The sequence below is a fragment of the Pundamilia nyererei genome, unplaced genomic scaffold, assembly GCF_000239375.1.
Source record: "Pundamilia nyererei isolate P.nyererei 1_Seehausen unplaced genomic scaffold, PunNye1.0 scaffold00008, whole genome shotgun sequence".
NCBI lineage: Eukaryota > Metazoa > Chordata > Actinopteri > Cichliformes > Cichlidae > Pundamilia > Pundamilia nyererei.
Window position 1 is genome coordinate 1,578,379 of NW_005187409.1, and position 18,954 is coordinate 1,597,332.

Below are 18,954 nucleotides of genomic sequence, written 5' to 3' on the forward strand. Positions count from 1 at the left end.
AATCGGTTTGGCTGAGAATAAAGTTATAGTTTTTGCACAGCTGAATAAACCTCAAGCAGACAGCTGATTATCAGAAGTGTGAGATGCTCAATTTACTCCGGTGTCCTGTTATATTTTAGATAGCAAGGAGTTTATTAAACTTCACCGAAACAATCTGCAAATTTCATTCAAATTTAATAAACTATCATCTTGTCTTTATTTTTAGTTAGAACAGACCTTAAACACTTCAAGCTGTAAGCTAATGATAGTTATATAAGAGCAGATGCTGCTGGTGTAATAAGCTGTACGTTTTACTCCAATGGATGATGATCTGATTAGTCGACTATCAAAATAATCGTTTGTGGCAGCCCTATAAGCAGAACTGCATGTCTCTCTGACATCTAGGAACTACTCTGTACTTTAGAATTATTTATGGATAACAACGTTAAACACAGACTTCGGCCACTTCTCAGTATTAGTTCATTGTGGTTTCTGTGTTTTCATTGGATTTGTTGATATAAAAGATTATGGAACCAATATTACCTTTTAACTGAACCAAAATGACCTGAGATTTATAGAAAATGTAAATGTTTTATATTCAGATGTTAACCTTTTGTGAGGCCGGTCTCCACCTACGTATTCCTTAGGCCAGTGTGAGAAGTACCAAACTTTGAAATTCACTTCGCACTCATCCGTGGGGTCAAAGCTCTGTCACACTTGTGATTTTCTCCATTGAAATGCATTTTTGGCCTTATGTACTGCAGGATTGAAATCTTACAAAAAGCTTTCAGCCCATCTCTTTGAAGTGAGGAGCTGAATTACTCTGGCTTCATTGCATAGGTTGTGTGTACTATTGTGGATAATGTCTCTGAGTGTGTATGTGTGTGTGTGGTACGGTGGCTGCCTTTCCTTTTTTCTCATACAATGGTCTTTATTGCCAGGGCCAGAGAAATACGACCAGTGCTCCTGGTTTTCATCAGGCGAGTGCTCAGTGTTTTCTTGCCTGGGTGCTCATCCCTGTCACTCAGTTCACCTCTCAATTACTATGTTTGTGCTCACAGCAGCGTGACATTAAACCCAGGCTTCAATTTGCTCAGTGACAGATGACACAGAAGGCATGTTTGTTGGTCTGACATTTGACAGGCCTTGACACTTTGGGTTGGGAAGTATAATTACAGTAATGAAATTAAAATTTAAAAAAGGGTTATTTACTTATGTACTTTTTAAGCAAGCGCTATTTACACTCATAGACAGTAAACTTTTCTGGTCAAACCTAGTAAACACAGAACTGTGGTGTGTAGTTTCTTTTGATGATAGTAGCTTCTCTTCAACATCTATCTGTTCAACACACATTCCAGTTGCTCTCTGTCTTCTTTGTCTCTACACCCATTCTGTAATTGATTGTTATTATGGTCCTACATGTTGCAGTCTTGATGTCTAGCTGGCTTCAAATAAAGGGCTGACCCATGGCATATTAGTGAGACCCCCTACTGTGCGTTAATGACTAGCAGGAAAGTGAAAATACTTTTTTCCGCTGCAAAGTGGTTACACATTGCGCCGTGTATCTCAAAGCTTAAATAGCACGTAGCCTATTACTGAAAGGTCATCAAAAGGGTTTGTCAAAATATAGGAAGAAACACTCAGTCAGTGGCCAGGAAACCCAAATGAACTCTTTCTAGAATTTTTGAAACCAACCATTAAGAGCAGGAGTATATTTGTAAAAGTACAGGGGGAAAGTTAAAATGCATGGAAAAACATTTACTTTCAGGAGGGCATTGTGTTTGTATGTCTCATGTGTTTTGTCACGGAATTTCCTAAGATGTGCACAGCTTGAATTCACAGGATCTCATCAAAATGCGTAGACATAAATCAGTTGCTGGAATTTCATGTATTTGCGTCTCACTAGAAACGCAGCTATAATGCTGTAGTCGACTTCACTAATAGCACAAAAACAACATATAAAAAGAATTGACTGTTCTGTTGAAGATTTTTACTAAACCTCGAGGTATCACGATAACCACAGTCCTTTTTTTAATGTGTAGAGTTATGACTGTACACTTGCATAGGCGTGGTGTTTTGTGAGGTCAAACGCATGAACTCATCTCCTCAATTTAGACCGTCTGCCTGATGGTGTGAATATGGCTGCTGCATATTGGCACTCTCCTCCCAAGTTGCCATTAGCAGTCGTGGCATTATTGCCCAGATGATGGTTTTACTTGGCTGCCAGCATGAAAACCTGCAAGAGCATGACATCCATACTTGATTGATTCGACTGATTTGATTTCTGTGCCAATTTGTCTCTGTTTCCGCTCTTTAGAGAATATCTTTTTCGAGCAGGGGAACGGTATTGAGGTGCGCGCAAAGACAGAGGAGCAGTGAAAGAAGAATGTGACATTGCTGCTGTGGCTAGTTTGGGGTTTTATGTGCCTCTCTGTGAGCCTTGTCAGGATGAACACTCCTCGTAATAAGCTCCTATGTGATCCCTCAGCAGTTCCACTCTGCACCAGGACATTAAAACCAGCCCACAGGAGAATTACTGCATGTGCCCTTACACACTCATGGATCAGACTTGAGGCTAGTGGACAAAATAATTGATTTGTCACAGTTGAAGCAAAACATTTTATACTTCTACTTTTCTTAGATCCAGTTTTCCCCATAGGGTGAGCACTCCATACTGTTTTCTGCCTGAGATGCATTTGATGGCTCCCATTAATTTTCCCTTTCAATGATACAAAGCCTGTAGTGCCCTGGTTTTGCTCTGTTTTAGGCTTACCACACCACAGGATTTTGGAATTTTAGGGCCATCTTGTATTATTTTGTATATATTTTAGAAACTAAACACAGCAGTGAGTGTCTAACGGTTTGCATTGTGCTCAAGATTTTAATATTAGGGCGCTTACGTCCACATTATATGATCCATGCAGTAATTTCTTTTACGCCTTTTTAATACAAGGGCAAACTCATTTTATAGGTCAAATCATAACCTTAAACTATGCAATAATTTGATGAAAACCTGTCGCAGTTAATGAATACCTGAAATTTACCATCCACAGACTTTAGCAGATGCTTGGTATCTTCCCTGGTGAGGTGCTGCCAGGCCTGTGGTGCAGCCATCTTCAGTTATTGCTTGTTTGGGGACTGGTCTTTAGTGAGTCAAACACCTGCTCAGTTGGATTTAGGTTACTGGCTAGTCAAGAGCGTTGCACAATACGTATGAAAACTCGTTGATTGCTTCGACTGTATTTGGGACGAAGCAATCAGCAGAAAGTCTGCTGTGTTTTTATTGCCTGGCTACTGTAGAAATACATTCTTAGTCGATTTTGCCAGACCAGTGTGAGACAAACAAGGAATCTTTGTCCCCGTAACTTCGCCGTCATTTATACAAGCTCAGATCTCCTCATTTCAGTCACATCAGCAGCATAGGCATGATATCTTGAGACTCCTTTTTATGTAGCCTGTGAGGGTATAATTAATAATAGAGCATTAATCATTTTGGAGGCGAAACATGAGGGCTCATTCCTCGAGTTTGCCCCCTGACAAGCGTCCCGCAGGCCCACTGCTCCTACCCCTCCCATAATGTACTCACCCCATCACATTTTGCCTCCTTTATTGAATGCCAATTAAGCAGATAAATTAGCAGGGTTCAGAGATTAATTGAAAAACCTGCTGGTTTCCTTCAGTGAAAAAAACCTGCCAATTGTAAAAGTTTCAGCTGCACTTTCTCCCCTCCTCTATCTCCCAGAGATATTAATGATTTTTGTAGCTCAAAGGGTATTTACTAGAGGAAATATGCTTGAAGGAATTCAGGTCACCGTGCCCCTGGATGGAATTCCTGCCCATGCTTCGCTAACAAATGAAGAAAAACCTTGTGAATCAGGTTATTTGTGGTAAGACATTCAAACAGTGTTCTTACTTTCAACTCACGCGCTTCGTTTTTTTTCTCTAGCTGAATTTTACACTTAACTGCATGAAAGGAAATCACTGTCAGAACAGATCAACGTGTACTAAAAGACAAATGATTTTCTCTGCTTCCCAGCAGAGGGCAGCATGCCTCCACACCTTTAGGTTCACTGTTCTAAAACCTCGAGGAGGATGTTTTTTCACTCTGTTCATTCTACCCATCTCTTTGTGAGAGAGTGCTTCTGATAAACATCCCCCTCCATTCTAATCATCATGTCATTCCCTAGCTTTTAGTGCTCTGTCCAGCCTTCGCTCTATCCCTGATGTCTCTCACATGAAAGACCTCTTTTGTGATGCAGAATTAAAGTAGCATGAAGATAATACTCCCAATAACACACAGATACTGCCTATCCAGCCTATCTGATGTGATTGCATGGCCTCAATAGAAGCAGTGTGTTTGATTTTGTTCTCCTGTTCTGAGTTGGGGTGTACAGTTTTTATTGCTGCAGCCTTGCTACTTTCGTTTCAAGGACTAATTATTATTGCCATTATTTTCTGCTGCGGAGCCACGTGACTTTAATAAAGCAACAGACAGCAAACTTTTTTCAGCCATGGAAACAGGATTTTCTATTAAAGGATTTTAGTGGAAATGGAACAATAATTGTGTGTTTGTTGAAAAAGCTTTTTCTTGTTAGTGAAACCATTGTGCTGTAAATAACCTTGTAACAAGTTTGAGGTTGTGAAATGCAGTTGATTTGAAATGTTTTATTAAATTCAAGTTCAAATGTCAAGTATTTTTGTAAAATCTGTTTTGACTTAAAACTGTTTTGAATCACAGAGCTTCATTATTAACATTTTGCCTTTCTTGTTGTGTAGGAGGACATGAACCTGAATGAGGATCGCAAAGCGCCGCTGCGAGAAAAGGACCTGAGCACCAAACGCGAGATGGTGGTCCAGTACATCTCAGCCACGGCCAAATCTGTAAGTGAGAGAATGATGCATTTCAGAGTTATGTCTTTATAAGCTAAGATATATTGTACAGTTGTAACTGGTGGGCTGCAATGTCACGACACTTAACACTCCTCTCTAGAATGACAACATGATGCTTTTTGCTTGCTTTGTCATCTGCTCTTGCACACGCTCACTTTTGCTGCCTTTCTTCACACCTCATGCTTGAAATCCACGCCTTTGATTGCAGTTTTGATTTATATCCCTTACTTCTCCCCCTGTTGTGCCGAAATCTTCCAGATTTAAGGCAATCCCTCACTTACTCAATCATAGGTGGATGGTCCAGTCACATGCTTGCATGAAAACGGTTGGTTGTCCAGGTGTATAATTGCATGTGAATTTTTGGTGGTGTCTTCTTGCTGCGTTATTTGTTTATAAAGACGAGAGGCACTGCAATCAAATACAGGAGTGAAATAGGACAAATGTCTGACCAGTAAACCTGTGATAATTCTTTACACTGCACCATAGCATGCTTTACCGTTTAGTTTTGCATGCTATGGATGCTTAGCAGAATTATTTTGTTGGTCTGTTGACTCTCAGTTGTTTTAAAATGAGATTAGATATAAAATTAATTAAAATGATTTTGCCTGTTTTGTGTTGGAGTAATTTGGTGGAGAGGCGATGCTTAATCATTTTAAGCAATAACAGTTTTGGCAGCGATCCATGAATGTATGATAAATTCTTGTATTGTCTATTGAAGTTATGGGCAGCCTCGTGCTGTAAAATTCAGATCACTTCTGAAGAAGAAGAAGAAAAAGTGATTTCTGTCCTCTTTGTTTCCTGAACCTGGTAGCTCCTTCTTGACATCATCATTTATTACCTGCCTCATTGTTATGGTAATTAACTGGCATTATTGATAATGATGATTATCCGAGATGATTGAATTCCACACAGGGCCCATTATGCTTTGTGAGCACTGATATTTTATTCAAATGAATAACGTAATCCATGTAGTCAAAGGACAGAGGACAAAATGGGATGTCTGTCAGCACCCTGCTATCACATTTAATAGGTCTGAAGAAAGGGGATGGTTGAATGTCAGTGATGATTGTGTGCGTGCTGATTCATGCAAGTGCACATGCAGTCACACTATAATACAGGACAGCTATATATCCAAACACCATTACATACCAATAATACATAAAGATAATGTGCTTCAACTTAATAGTTTGCCATTTCTTTACATATGATTGCAATAGTAATGTGACACGGCTGCCAATTCGCTGCAGTTAGCAACGTGATACACAACAATTATTCCTGTAACTACAGTATGAGAGAGACAGGAAGACTTTTATTTCAATGTTTTAGAGTATATCAGAGATTATTCCAGGAAGAAATTCTGTTATTTTAAGAGTATAAAAAAATATAAGACACAAACAAAACAAGAACAAAAAAATGGCCAAGTTGGATAATTTAGTCATCAGTAGATTTGTTCTCCTGTTTTCAATAAAGTGTATTTATACAATTAATTGCCTCGCTTTCTTTTACGTCCTGATAGATGAAAAAAGATATTTCTTAATGTTACTTTATTTAAATATTTACAAATGTATGTAACAGTAAAGCTTCCTCAAACCGCCTTGTAGTGTTCCTTTGCTGTTGGACTGTGTGATGTGGGTTGTGGTAACCCAGTCACTCATTGCTGCAGTGTAGTTTGTCAGCAGTTGCCTTACAAGTGTGAAGAGGGTTTCAATTTTTGAGAGCTTTTATAATTTAGACTTCAAAATCACCATCATTTTTTTCCACTCAGTCTGCACGAATGAGCCTATATGTCTGTAAATTAAAGGTTGGACATTATTGGGGGCTAATGCTGCATATGGGTGCTAATACGCATGTGAGTGGTGATCGAATGTAGGAGTGCATTTTGATGTCTGTCTGTCTGGATTCTCTGTCTTGCTGTTGTGCATTCAATGCTAATGTCATTTTGCTCATCTAGCAAAGATGTATGCTGCATTGGGAGGTTGTGGTTTTTGTTGGTGTCAAACGGCTACAAACATGCTTTGTCTTTTTCTTTTTCTTTTTTTACTCCACACGCTATTTAATAGGTGTCTGATTTGCACTTACCTTTCATTTCAGTCATTGAAATATAAGGGGGACAACCAGGACCATTTCTTCCACACTCATATGTAGTCAAATTTGTGTGTAGACACTTTAATTCACCTCTTTCTTTCTCAACTTAATGCAGTTGCAGAGAACGTAGATTTGGAACTAGAAGTTTAAGTCAGTAAATGCTGGCGGAACAAGAAATATCCCCCTTGTATTGTGTAACCCTTTTCTTGTCTGTCTCTGCAGACTTGCTCAATTGAACATGTGCCTTAGTGTTCAGGAATAGGCAGTATTCCTGGAGTTCAATAGCTTTAAGTGCTTCAGGTTTCTCTCACGGGGTGCTCCTTGTACTGTTCTTGTATGTACAGTATATTCACCTTTCATGCTTACTGACATACCACATCCAACTGCTGTTTGGCTCGAAAATGACATAAAATGGGAAAAGACTAATTCTTACTTTGTTTTCTCTTGTAAAATATGTCTTTCAAAGGGAAGTTAAAGCTTTTCTTCTTCTCTCTCCTGTGAATTGCCACCTCTCTCCTGGTCTGTTGCCAGGAAAGTTTGAGAACACTTCCCATAGTATACCAGGGTGCCTCAGCAGGGGTCTAGCAAATTACCCCCAACACAAACGGGGATGTCTTTTCACAGGAGAATTCCACATTAACCCTGTTCATTTGAATATGAGCTGTGTTTCAGTGGAATCCATTGCTGCTCTTGCACGAGTGTGTCTACTGACATCATTGTCCATCAGCTTTGCATGAACAGCTGCACTTCTTTCTCATCTTATTTTCCTGTGCTTTCTTCCCTTTACATATGTGCCAAACTAATCTAAACAATTGATACTATTAGAATTTCTCTGAGATTTAGTTTTGACTACCAGCTGTGAATATTTCAGTGTATAATTCCAGACTTGCTCTGTCTCATCCAGCAAAGGTGTTATGGCAGGGTCTTAACAGGGGGACGTTCTAGTGAAATTAACGAAGTTTTATTCAAATATTGGTTTGTTTGATGCAACCAATGTGCCACCTTCTTCTCTGAGTGGGACCCGGATTTGCTGAGGTCATTCAAGCACTTTATTGTTAGCCTGATAAGTGTTTACGTAATTATTTGGAAAAAAGAAAAAAAAGAGTAGACATAACTGTATTTGTTCTGAATAAAAAAATCTGTATACTTGCACCTATTGACTTTATACGTGTGCCTATTGACTTCTCCTGCTAAGCATCAGAACTCAAAAGGTAGTAAAATGAGAAAACTTGTCCTTGTTTCAGAAAAAGGTGTTACATTGCACCCAAACCAAAAACTCGTTAGTGAAACTGTGCCGTTCCCCCTTAAGCTCCTCTCTGACTATTATCTGAACACACTAAAGATAGTGTCTGCTATTTTGGTCAAGCTGCTATGAAATGATATTAAAAATACGTATTTGATCTGGTTGGCATCAATATCCACGCAAAGTATCTGAGCTCTGAGTTACATCAATGTGACTCATTTCAAGGAGTCTAATCTACAGGATTCAGGTAATGCACCGTCTTAAATAGTGATATGCTGCATTCGCAGGAAAGCAAGGAAAATGTAGTTAGTGTGAATACAAAGTAGTATTTCTGCGATCAGGTGATGACGTGTAGAAGACGCTTTATGTGATGGAGTGATGGAGAGGGGAATCAAGCATCATATGGCCACACATCTAGGGAGTTTGTGCGTGACAGTAAATGAAACAAAAAGGTAGGTTTTGTACTTCCTCTCTCTGCATACTAGAGAGACGGGGTACCCTAGTGTGTCCTGTAACTTCCTGCAATCAAAATGCATTTCTTCAGGAGCATACGGCAGAGAAAGAAGAGCTCAACCACAGATTAGAATACATTTACTCTGCTGACAGACACACTCCTACTGTGAAACAAGCCCCACAGTTGCAGTAATGAAAATCACTTCCGTTACCTGCCACTATTGACAAATAACAAGGTTAAACTTCAAGAATCGTGCTGACTGCATGGGTTCAAGGTAGCTCCGCCACGCAAATTTGACACCTGAAGCCCAACGTTAATGGCAGCAGATTGATTTCAGTCCACAGAGCCTCTTTGCCCACACTAGCCACTGTTCTGTTCTGTACCACTCATTCAATCAGGCAGTCACAAGGGCAATCATATTTTATCCCCTTAATCATTTAATTAATACCTTGTGTGGAAGATGGCATGACTAAACATGACTTCCGCTTTTGTTGCCGCAACTTTTACTTCGGCGTGTTTTCATATGCCGAGCAAATATTCATATTCAAAATAATTGGTAACACTGCAGCTGCCAAACGCAGACATTATCTTCAGCGTGTGACGACAGTTTTGAATGTTCTCTTGTTGGCTTTTTTCAATTGTAAGTGTATAGTGTGTGCTTTAATTGTGTGAAGAATTTTTGTGATGTCCCATAAGTTACGCTAATGCTTCAACGTGTAATGGAGAGAATTCTCTGGCCTTACTAATGATTGTGCTGTTTGTGTCTTTTTGCACATTAACCTCCTCCGCTGATCGCTGCATGCAGATAACTGGGAGCAAAGTTGCGGTAAGTAGCCCATTATTTATTTAGCTTGTGAATCTTCGTACTTCTATGTATCTGTCTTTATTCACTCCCTAAGCTCACAAATACACATTACACATCATTTTATCTCGTTTTGGAAGGATGTTGAGGAGCGCATTCTGAACTGTGCAAGTGAGGGTCATTTCATTTTCTTTTCATTTTCACCTGTGATATTACTAATGGGCTTTAATTTGAAAAGGCTATAAACTGTCAACACTTTTCCTGCATGCAAATTTTTAGCACTTTAAAATGAGAAATCTTGAAATTATACAGCCTGAAAGTGAGTCAGGACACCTTTTGTTGGTTTTTGCTGTTTCTCTTTGAAATTGATTGCAGTGTAACTTCTATTAGCATTTCAATACTTTAATATCCACAAAGAAGGATAGCTTTTACACAAATTCTCATAATCTTCAATCTAATCTGTTTATCAAAATGATTTTAATGATAATAATAATAATGGATCGCATTTATATAGCGCTTTTCGGGACCCCTCGAAGCGCTTTACAATACCACTATTCATTCACTCTCACATTCACACACATTTTGTCTGTAAGATACAATGCACATAGAGAATATACAGTAAAGCTTCTCTGACTACCCCCCACCACAGGGGGTAGCTCTACACGTCGCCTTGCTGTTATTTGGCGCTACATAAATAAAATTCAATTGAACATGTTTAATTTGACAGATGTTCTTCCTGACACAACCCCAAAGGGATTCGCGTTTCTTTTTGAGATCAAACGGAGGATCTTTCTTAGGTGCACATGTACCACACTTTGGATCCACATTAAAAATATACAGTATAACACTTAAAAGGACTTTGCACACACTCATAAATACTGTACACAGACACACACTGACCCACAGTGCACTGCAATATTTTTCTGCCTAAAGCAGAAATATTCGACCATATTAGGATAGTGGAAAAATTTATGGTTGTTTATCAAAATTTGCTGTCAACAGCTCCCCATGTGACAGGAACACGACTGGTTCCTTACAAATGCTTCTTCTTCTTCTTCATTTTACTTCAGGTAGTTTACTTGAAGTTTACTATTGGAATTTCCCACAGTATTGGCAATACACATTCATTTGTTCACATTATAATATGCAGATTACTTATTTTCACCTACGAAATGGCATCCCTCTTTTGTAAAGAAGAAATTATTTTGTGTTTTGTTTTTTGTTTTTTAATATCTACTGGTTCATAGGTTGGCAAGTGTTGAATTGTCACTTTAAACTGTGGCTTATTACCTTTTGAGAGCTTTGTGAGGATTAGGAGGACTGTAAAGCTTAACAGAAACCCACAAAGTAAAGTAGCACTGTGTGACCTGGCCTCTGCTCTGCTCATGAGCTCAGACAAACCTCGCTCTGCAAGGCATTTAACAGAACCATTTGTATCGATTGAGTTTTCTCCTTCTTTGTCAAACTGTTCTTTTGTGCTTGGTTATTTCCGTTGGAAGAACTGGTTTTTCAGCTCTGCCCCTATTGACCTGGACTGAGCAGCTTTCAATCAGCGGCAATGGCCGATTTGTTTTCACTAGGCATAATATGACAAAATCATACAAGTTTGAATTGTGAGACCTAAATTAAGAAGTTCTGCAAACCATGCAGGCACCCTATCAAATGCATTGCTTCCAACTCAAGAGCATACTGATTAGGGCTGCCACGATTAGTCGACTAGTCACGATTATGTCGACTATCAAAATCGTCGACGACAAATTTAATAGTCGACGTGTCGTTTGAGGCTTTGTAAGATCCTGAAAGACGCAGGAATAAATAGTATGATTTAAGAGTGTAATAACGGACTGAAACAGAAGGTGGCAGCACTGCATGTACAAAGATACCAGCTGCCGTTAAACCAAGAAGAAGAAGCAGTCTCCAGTATTGTAGCTGTGTCCAAATTTACGGGCTGCATCCTTCGGAGGCCGCATTTATAGGCCGATTACGTTACAGCGACGCGACGAAGGCTTTCCAGATTCGAAGATTCCTCCAAATGTGTCCTCCTTTTCCCCGAATTTGAAGGATGAGTCGGATGTATCCTTCGTGGCCCAACCTATCCCAGAATTCATAGCTCGGTTCAGCCTATTCCAGTTTCCAACAATGGCGGCAGCTACTTAGTTTTAATATTACTCTTTCTGGGTCACAAAATAAACTTTTAACATATTTTCTCGGCGAACATAGCTGTATAAACTTCAAATATCTGCTCGGTTTATCAAGACATCACATATTTTTAAAAGTGCCCCAACGTTTTCGGAGTCGTCTGTTACCCACCCGCTCGATAGCTGGAGGGTTGAAGGCTCACTGAAGCCGGCGTAAAACACCAGACTCCCTTCACTACCTGTTATATTTTAGATGGCAAGGAGCAGACGCCTGAGTTTATTAAACTCCACTGAGACAATCTGCAAAATTCATTAAAAGTTTAATAAACTATCATCTTGTCTTTATTTTTAGTTAGCACATAGCTTAAACACTTAAAGCTGTAAGCTAATGATAGTTAGCGGATGCATGCTGGTGCAATAAGCTGTACGTTTTACGTCCAATGGATGATGATCTGATTAGTCGACTAATCGCAAAAATAATCTGTGACTAGTCGACGATCAAAATAATTGTGGCAGCCCTAATACTGATGCATTTGTAACCTCTGTGCCATCCCTCTACCAGTAGCCCATAGATAGGGCTAACATACAGGCAGGTATAAACTGTCATTCTTGAAAGCCCAACTGAAAGCTAGTGGGGTGCAGATGGGGAGCATTTAGCCGATGATGGCCTACAGTACAACTCCCTGCTTTGCTGGCAGATTCCCATTTTCATGCTGTCTGCGTGTCTGCTTGTCTGCAGGGAAAATACAACTGTAACTTCTCTGTCTAAGGCATGAAACCTCCCTGGCACTCTCCTCATGGAGAATGAGTTAGGAATACAGAGACTGTGTGAATTACCTGTAATCCACTTTGACCATTGTTAAACTGTACAACATTGCAAAGCCGCATATGCTCTCAATGTGTGGATTCCCTATTAATGCCCCTATTCTGCCCCTGTGTTTGTGGTCTTTACCCTTGATGTTAAGATTCATCGTATATAACATATACATATAAGTAACTGCATGTTTTACGCAGTGTGCTGCAGTTCCCTGTACCCACTACGATGGCTTTATAGCGTCAGGCTTTGTAAAACTTGGCCTGATTTACGTCAAAAGTCAAGGGCCACATTGTAACAATACATCAATGTCTACTGCAGTGTTAACGTGAAAGCCTTTGATTGTGAGAGGTTGTGTGATGCAGGCAAAAGAAAAAAGAAACTGCAATCTCTAGACCACAGGGAGGTGATCAATATCTGTATGACTGGACAGATGACTGCTTATTTCCATGGTAACATCGTGGTCAGTTCTGAGATGTCAGGTGGTGATGGCTGGTGTGGTTGTGTGTGTTTTCAGTGTGTGGGTTGGACCAGAGATCCTAAAACGCATCAGACAACCTGAGAAAAAAGGTCAGAAGAGGCTGTATCGGCTTCACTATAGCTGATGAACTTCATAAACAGTCTTCTTTTTTCTGCTGCATTGGAATGTTGGCATTTTAATTTCAGTGTAGCTAAAGATGTCTTTAACATCAACTTTATTTTCTTGTGTGCAGAGTTGTGCGGATGTATGCAGTTACGTGATTGTTTATGCTATAGGAGGATAGGAATACATTAGAAAAATCTCACATCCTAATGTCATGGAGTATAACTTAGTTCAACTACAAGGTCGTTTTCATTAATCTGTTCAAATGTGGCTGTATATTCAACATTTAAATGAAAAGATGTTTTTGTGTCTATCACGCACAGCATTGCAAAAGCACTAAACCTTGATATTTTCCTCATTTTTGAGATAGTTTCATTTGCAATCCACCTGAGGTATTTTATTGATGTATTTTTTAAATCATTATTTTCTAAAGATGCATTTTTCCTCACTAATTTATTAGTTACTGTTAATAGTTAATCCATACCTTAGGTAAAAATTCACATTCAGAGCATTCAGTCAATATGCAAAATTTGGACATAACTTTTTATGATCAGCAGTCAAAACCCCTAAATTTCTTTTTTTAGAGAGAAAGGCAAGAGAAATGCACTTACCCTTTAGCACTGAAATGAAGGATGTTGATATACATTTCTTTTGTTTTATTGGTTGATATTATATGTATCTCAGGTGAATTACCTGTGCTCCTAATCTTCTGTGTTAGTGCCAAGGATTTTTGGACAATCTGTTAGCAAATAGTTATCGTTAGGATAGAGAATCGCAAAGCATCCAGATGGGAAACAAGGGACATAGAAAGAGAGTTGCAAGGATATGAGGCAGACATCTGGCTCCTCTTTAACTCCAATCAAGTGTTCGTTCACAGTGCCAGGAGTGCTTGTGAAGGACCCTAAAAAAAGGAAAAAGTAAAAGAAATATGGTGAGCCTGAAAGGAAATCAAGGCACCCTCCCTCCCTGCTTACCTTTTAAAACCACATACCTCAAAAGACTTTTTGTTTCAAGCAAGCTATTAAACTGGGTGCTGAGGGTTGAGCAGATTTGATGTGGCACATGTCCTTGGTTCTTTAAAAGAACAGGAATGAAAAATTAATCAATAGCGTGTGCCTCCCATGCCCTGAGCCAGTGTTCAACATAGATTCTATTTTAAATTAAGATCAAGGAAACATGCTCTGGAGGGGACCGTTTCAATAAGATGTTTCTTTGATTGGCTGAAAGCAAATGTTAGAGTTCTTCTGATTGACATAAAAAGTTGCCTGAGAGTGAGATTAGGAAATATTTATTTGACAAAATACTTTCACATAGGATATCTTTAAATATGCTTTGCTATCATTGTTAATAAATACTGAACATTTGTTGCTTTAATGACTCAAATTATAGGAAAATTCTATTCCCAGAATCCTTCACTGGGATGTGTTAGGGCGCTAACATGTAGACTACAGTTTGAAAACCCAATGGTTATCATTTGGGGCTCAGATGTAAATATCTGGATAACTAGTCATGCCTTACTGTTCTGTGCATAATTTCTGCATTTGACTATGGCCCACGAGTTTGAGATGATGGAGAGAAGCATTCTTTATGTAGGAAAACCCCGTCACACCTACAAAGTCAAGCTGTACTAATGCAGTTGAGGGAAACGAGCCCACACTGGAATTGAATCTCTTTGAATAACCTGGACATCAAGCTGACAAATCCAGGTTCCTCCTTTCTGCTCCATTTGCAGGTCAAAGGGAACCTTTTGTCATAAACAGTTTTATAGGCATGTGCCTTTCTTCCTTTGTGAACTCATCGATTGTATCATTTGCATCTACAAACTTTCCTCTTTCCATCCTTTTGATTCAGGTTGATATCTTTTTCATTCGTCCTTAGATCTACAACCAGATCTAAAACTGTATCAGTCTCTTTTTGTGTGTTTTTGATATTTTTTTGTGTTTGAAAGCATTTTGTGTGGTGAATCCTGTGATGTTATGGTGGTGAAGTCCTCTTTTGATCATTGACAAGGAAACATGTACATCCTTTCTTGACTTGTTGTGGAGGCATAAAGGGCTCTCTTGTCATTGTTCAAATGTTTTTTTGTCCATGAGAATTGTGCTTCTTTGTTTACCAGCTCATTTGTTATGTCGTAGCTTTGTAGCGTATCCAGGTTTGGTAGACTAACCACCTTTTAATGTCAGATTTGTTCATTTATAAGCTCATTATTGTCTTCATCTTACTCATTATCAGTTTTTTCTTGTTTTGTAAAAACAGTCCGGTTACTGTTATACCCTTGGCAGTTATTAGGCAGAACATGCTACATTTGCCACAATGTCTTACAACAGTGGCTCGTTCATGCTGCTCTAGACATTTTAGTGGTATGGTTTGGGTCCATTCGTCCCCTCAGACAGAAGGGTCACTGCAAATCGATACAAAGCTTTTCTGAGCAATCACCTTTGTCTAATGATAAAACTTTACAATTCTGATGGGAATGGTCCTCTCCAGAATGCCTCCAGCCAATGGCGATGAGAGGTCACTGAATGGTTTGATGAGTATAAAAATTAATCACATGCTACAGCCTTTGTAGTCACCAAATCTCAACCTAAATTAACACCTGTGGGAGACAGATGGACTTTTATGTCAGAGAGTGCTTTCGAACACCAAGTAGGAGAACATTTTTTGAGGAAAAACTCACAGAATGAGCGTCATGGCACACTGAGGCTCTTCTGGGAAGATATGAGGGTTCAACACGGTACTTTATAAATACTTTTATGGATAACTTAATAACATTGTAAATATGTAATAGCTATCACAGTTGTCATGTCATGTTGAACTTTTCCTACCAGCTAATGTTGTTTTTTTGCCGAATGACTTGTCTTCAGGCATTTATGGTTGGATTGACCTTTGCTGGCTGTGGAAGAAGCAAGGTTTTAGCTGTGACAGAGGCTGGGTTGTGTGGGAAGGATTAAGTCAACAACAGCTCCCACGGGGGATGAGAAAAAGAGGTTACTTTCCATCAGCATTTGTCCTCTTTTTATTTTTTGTGCTTGAGTTTTTATGGGTTTTTTCTGCCTTTTCTGCAAGCTTCTCTCCTTCCTTATTTCTCCCCTCACACATCTTTTCTATACAACATATGTCTTTTCAAAGGAAGAAACAATCATTCCTCTTCAATCAGAAGAGGCGAGCTGAATCTCGTTATTTTGAAGGGAACATGAAAGGCTGAAGTGGTCACAGTATGCTGATATTGAATTGAACAGTGACTATGGCAGTGCTTTATAGTCTCCCTGTATTTGTGTTGGTGTGTCCACATGAACGTGTTTCTGTGCTGGTAGTAAGAAGCACTGCTTTTCTCCATGAATTTTCAGCACACTTGCATATTACAGCGACGATTTAGATATTGCACAGGAGAGACTGGCTATTTTAGAGAAGGGCGGGGAGGAAAAAATAGGATTCTTAGTTCTGTTGATTGCATATCTGTGAATTTTATGTACTGTATGCACATCCCACACTAGTGATGGAGCTTGTGAATACGGGCTATGCTCTCAGTTGTACATCTCTCTCCCACAGCTCTGTCAAACACTCAACAGCACTGTCGGCATGCTCAGCTCGGCAGGAGGCTCCTGCAGGGCCGCATTAGGCTCCATAAACTTTATAGCATATTTTTACAACCCAGCTCTCTGTATGCATCCACCATCACATCCCATCGCATCTGCTTTAACTGTTCACACAGCTGTGAAATTCTGTGTATCCCCATGTTTTATGGTTGCTTGCTTCTCCAGTCACTCCCGATTTCTTTATTTGCTTCTTTAGCTCTTCGATACCCTCTACATCTGTGTATATTTAGTAAGTTATTTGCTTTGGTTGATGCGGTCGGCTTCTTTTTCTAGATGTGATCTCTGTGAAATGTGGGCTCTGTCTGAATATGTCAAGATTTGCATGGAGAATGCTTGCATTGGGCGATGTGAGAAAGCACTCCTGTTCATAACCTTGCCAGGCTCTCTTTTTGTGCATTTGTAGTCATTCCAAATGCAGACTTCACACTCACTTGCATTCCAATGTAAGAAGTGCATTGACCCCGCTGATCTGTAATATCTCTGTTTTGTACCTTGGTAGTTGAAGGACAGGTAGGAAGAAAAGGTAGCTGTTGACAAATTGACAAAGTTGTTGCAGATGTTGGGTTTGGTGAGAGTCACATTGACGGCCTTTTTTATAATCCCTCACTATTCTTGCAGTAAGCCCACCAGGACCTGTGGGAGTGCCCTACTGCTCAGTCAACTAGTCCACTCAGCACAACAGCGTGCTAACAAGGTATAGTCTCTGCCTATCAGCCGCAATGCTTTCATAGCGCTGTCATACTTGGACGCACAAGAGTAAAGCCATATAATCGCCTCATCAACAGCCAGGTTTCCCCTGATTCCCTAGACAGCTCTCTGCCGTAATGATTGGTGACATGATCAAGGCCAGATCACTTGCTGTGTTATTGTCTGGCTTGCAGTTTCTTTTTGAAGGGTGCTCTGGAGAGATGGGTCATAGTTTTAAACTGGAAACCTTCAAGCTATATCACTTTTTCACTGTTTATTGGCATCATGTGGCTAGTTGGCTTGCCGCTCACTAGTTAGTAAATGGATGGAAGAATAAATGAATGAACAAATGAGAATGCATTAACTAGTAATTAGGACTGTGCAATTAATCCCATTACATTTTTTTTTTTGCTTCAAACAATTATGAAAATAAGATAATAGAGATAAAACAATAATTGCGCTCCATTCTCTTTTGCCACAAAGCTCCTGTTTTGTGTTAAATACAGAGCATTCTGGTCTTTAAATGAAGAAAAAAGCTAAAATCGATTCAGTTATTAACCTTTGATTTTAGGGTGGTCCACAAGGAACACTAGCAACAACAGAATTTTAACAACTGTAAAATGCATGATGAAAAAAAAAGAAAAAAAAAGTCAGTGAATAATCCTGTCAAGTAATTGTGATCTCATTGTTCACCAGCATAATTTGGATTATGATTCTTGCAGTATTTGAGCAGCCCTACTGGTCATGCACTAGATAGAAACACTCAGGTTGCCATGATGTACTTTAGGCTTTGTTGGTAAAGCGTAGTTCAGCTGTCCCAGAGAATGCGAGTCTTATCCTGAGTGAGTTGGCAGCACCTCGCATTCATGCATGCTGGCTGCTCTCTGCTTGTGTTAAAATGCCAAACTGGTCACAGTTTTTTGTGAATTGCACGGGGACATCTTTGTGTGCTTTAATTGTGCACAGCCTAACTTTATGTATTGAAGACAAATATTAGTATTGAGATTGGGTGCCTCACAACAGTGTTGATAACATTGGATCTTAGTCAAGTACAGTAGCTCATCGTGGACGATCGTGGTCTGTCTCTGCTCAGATAGACATGGCAACAGCTGCAGTTCTCCAGCCACTAATGCAGTACTGAAGGCTAGCACTTGGTGGCAGTGGGTACCCATTGAATCGACCAATACATTGTTGCACCACAGGGGCTCAAAAGCCACATTGTTGCTATGGAATTGACCTAATGGGTTTCTTGCCGCCCATGCAACACACGGCTATGTGTGCCACTAATGCCATTTGTTAGACATCTGATCTTTAAAAGGAAGAATACATGTGAAATGGCTCAATAGGACTCAGGCAGGTCTGTCTTCTCTAAAGAACAACTTTCCCTTACAACTCTAGAGATGGAAAGGAGGCGTGATTCATTTATTCATTTATTGTTATTTTTCCTTCAACCTAATACAAAAGTGAGACTGCCTCTTACATGGTGGAAGAGCGCCAAACTCTATTGGGTGCACTCGTTTTTTTTTCCTTTTGATTTTTCACTTGCATAATCTGGGCCTGTAAGGAATTATGTGTTCCCTTGCCTGCCATTAACAAGACCCATTCTATTGACTTCCCATATGCTACGAATGATCAGTCCAACGCTAAAAACAGATTTAGTCTCTTAACAATGAGACGTCAGCT

At 39.6% G+C, this 18,954-nt stretch overlaps 1 protein-coding gene across 1 annotated transcript in view; it reads left to right on the forward strand.

The window, feature by feature from the left end:
• diaph2 (diaphanous-related formin 2) overlaps positions 1–18,954 on the forward strand; it is a 357,023-nt gene that overhangs the window by 17,521 nt on the left and 320,548 nt on the right. Inside the window, exon 5 of the mRNA XM_013908245.1 lies at positions 4,756–4,860. Coding sequence (XP_013763699.1) covers positions 4,756–4,860 — 105 coding nt within the window. The remainder of the gene's footprint in view (positions 1–4,755; positions 4,861–18,954) is intronic.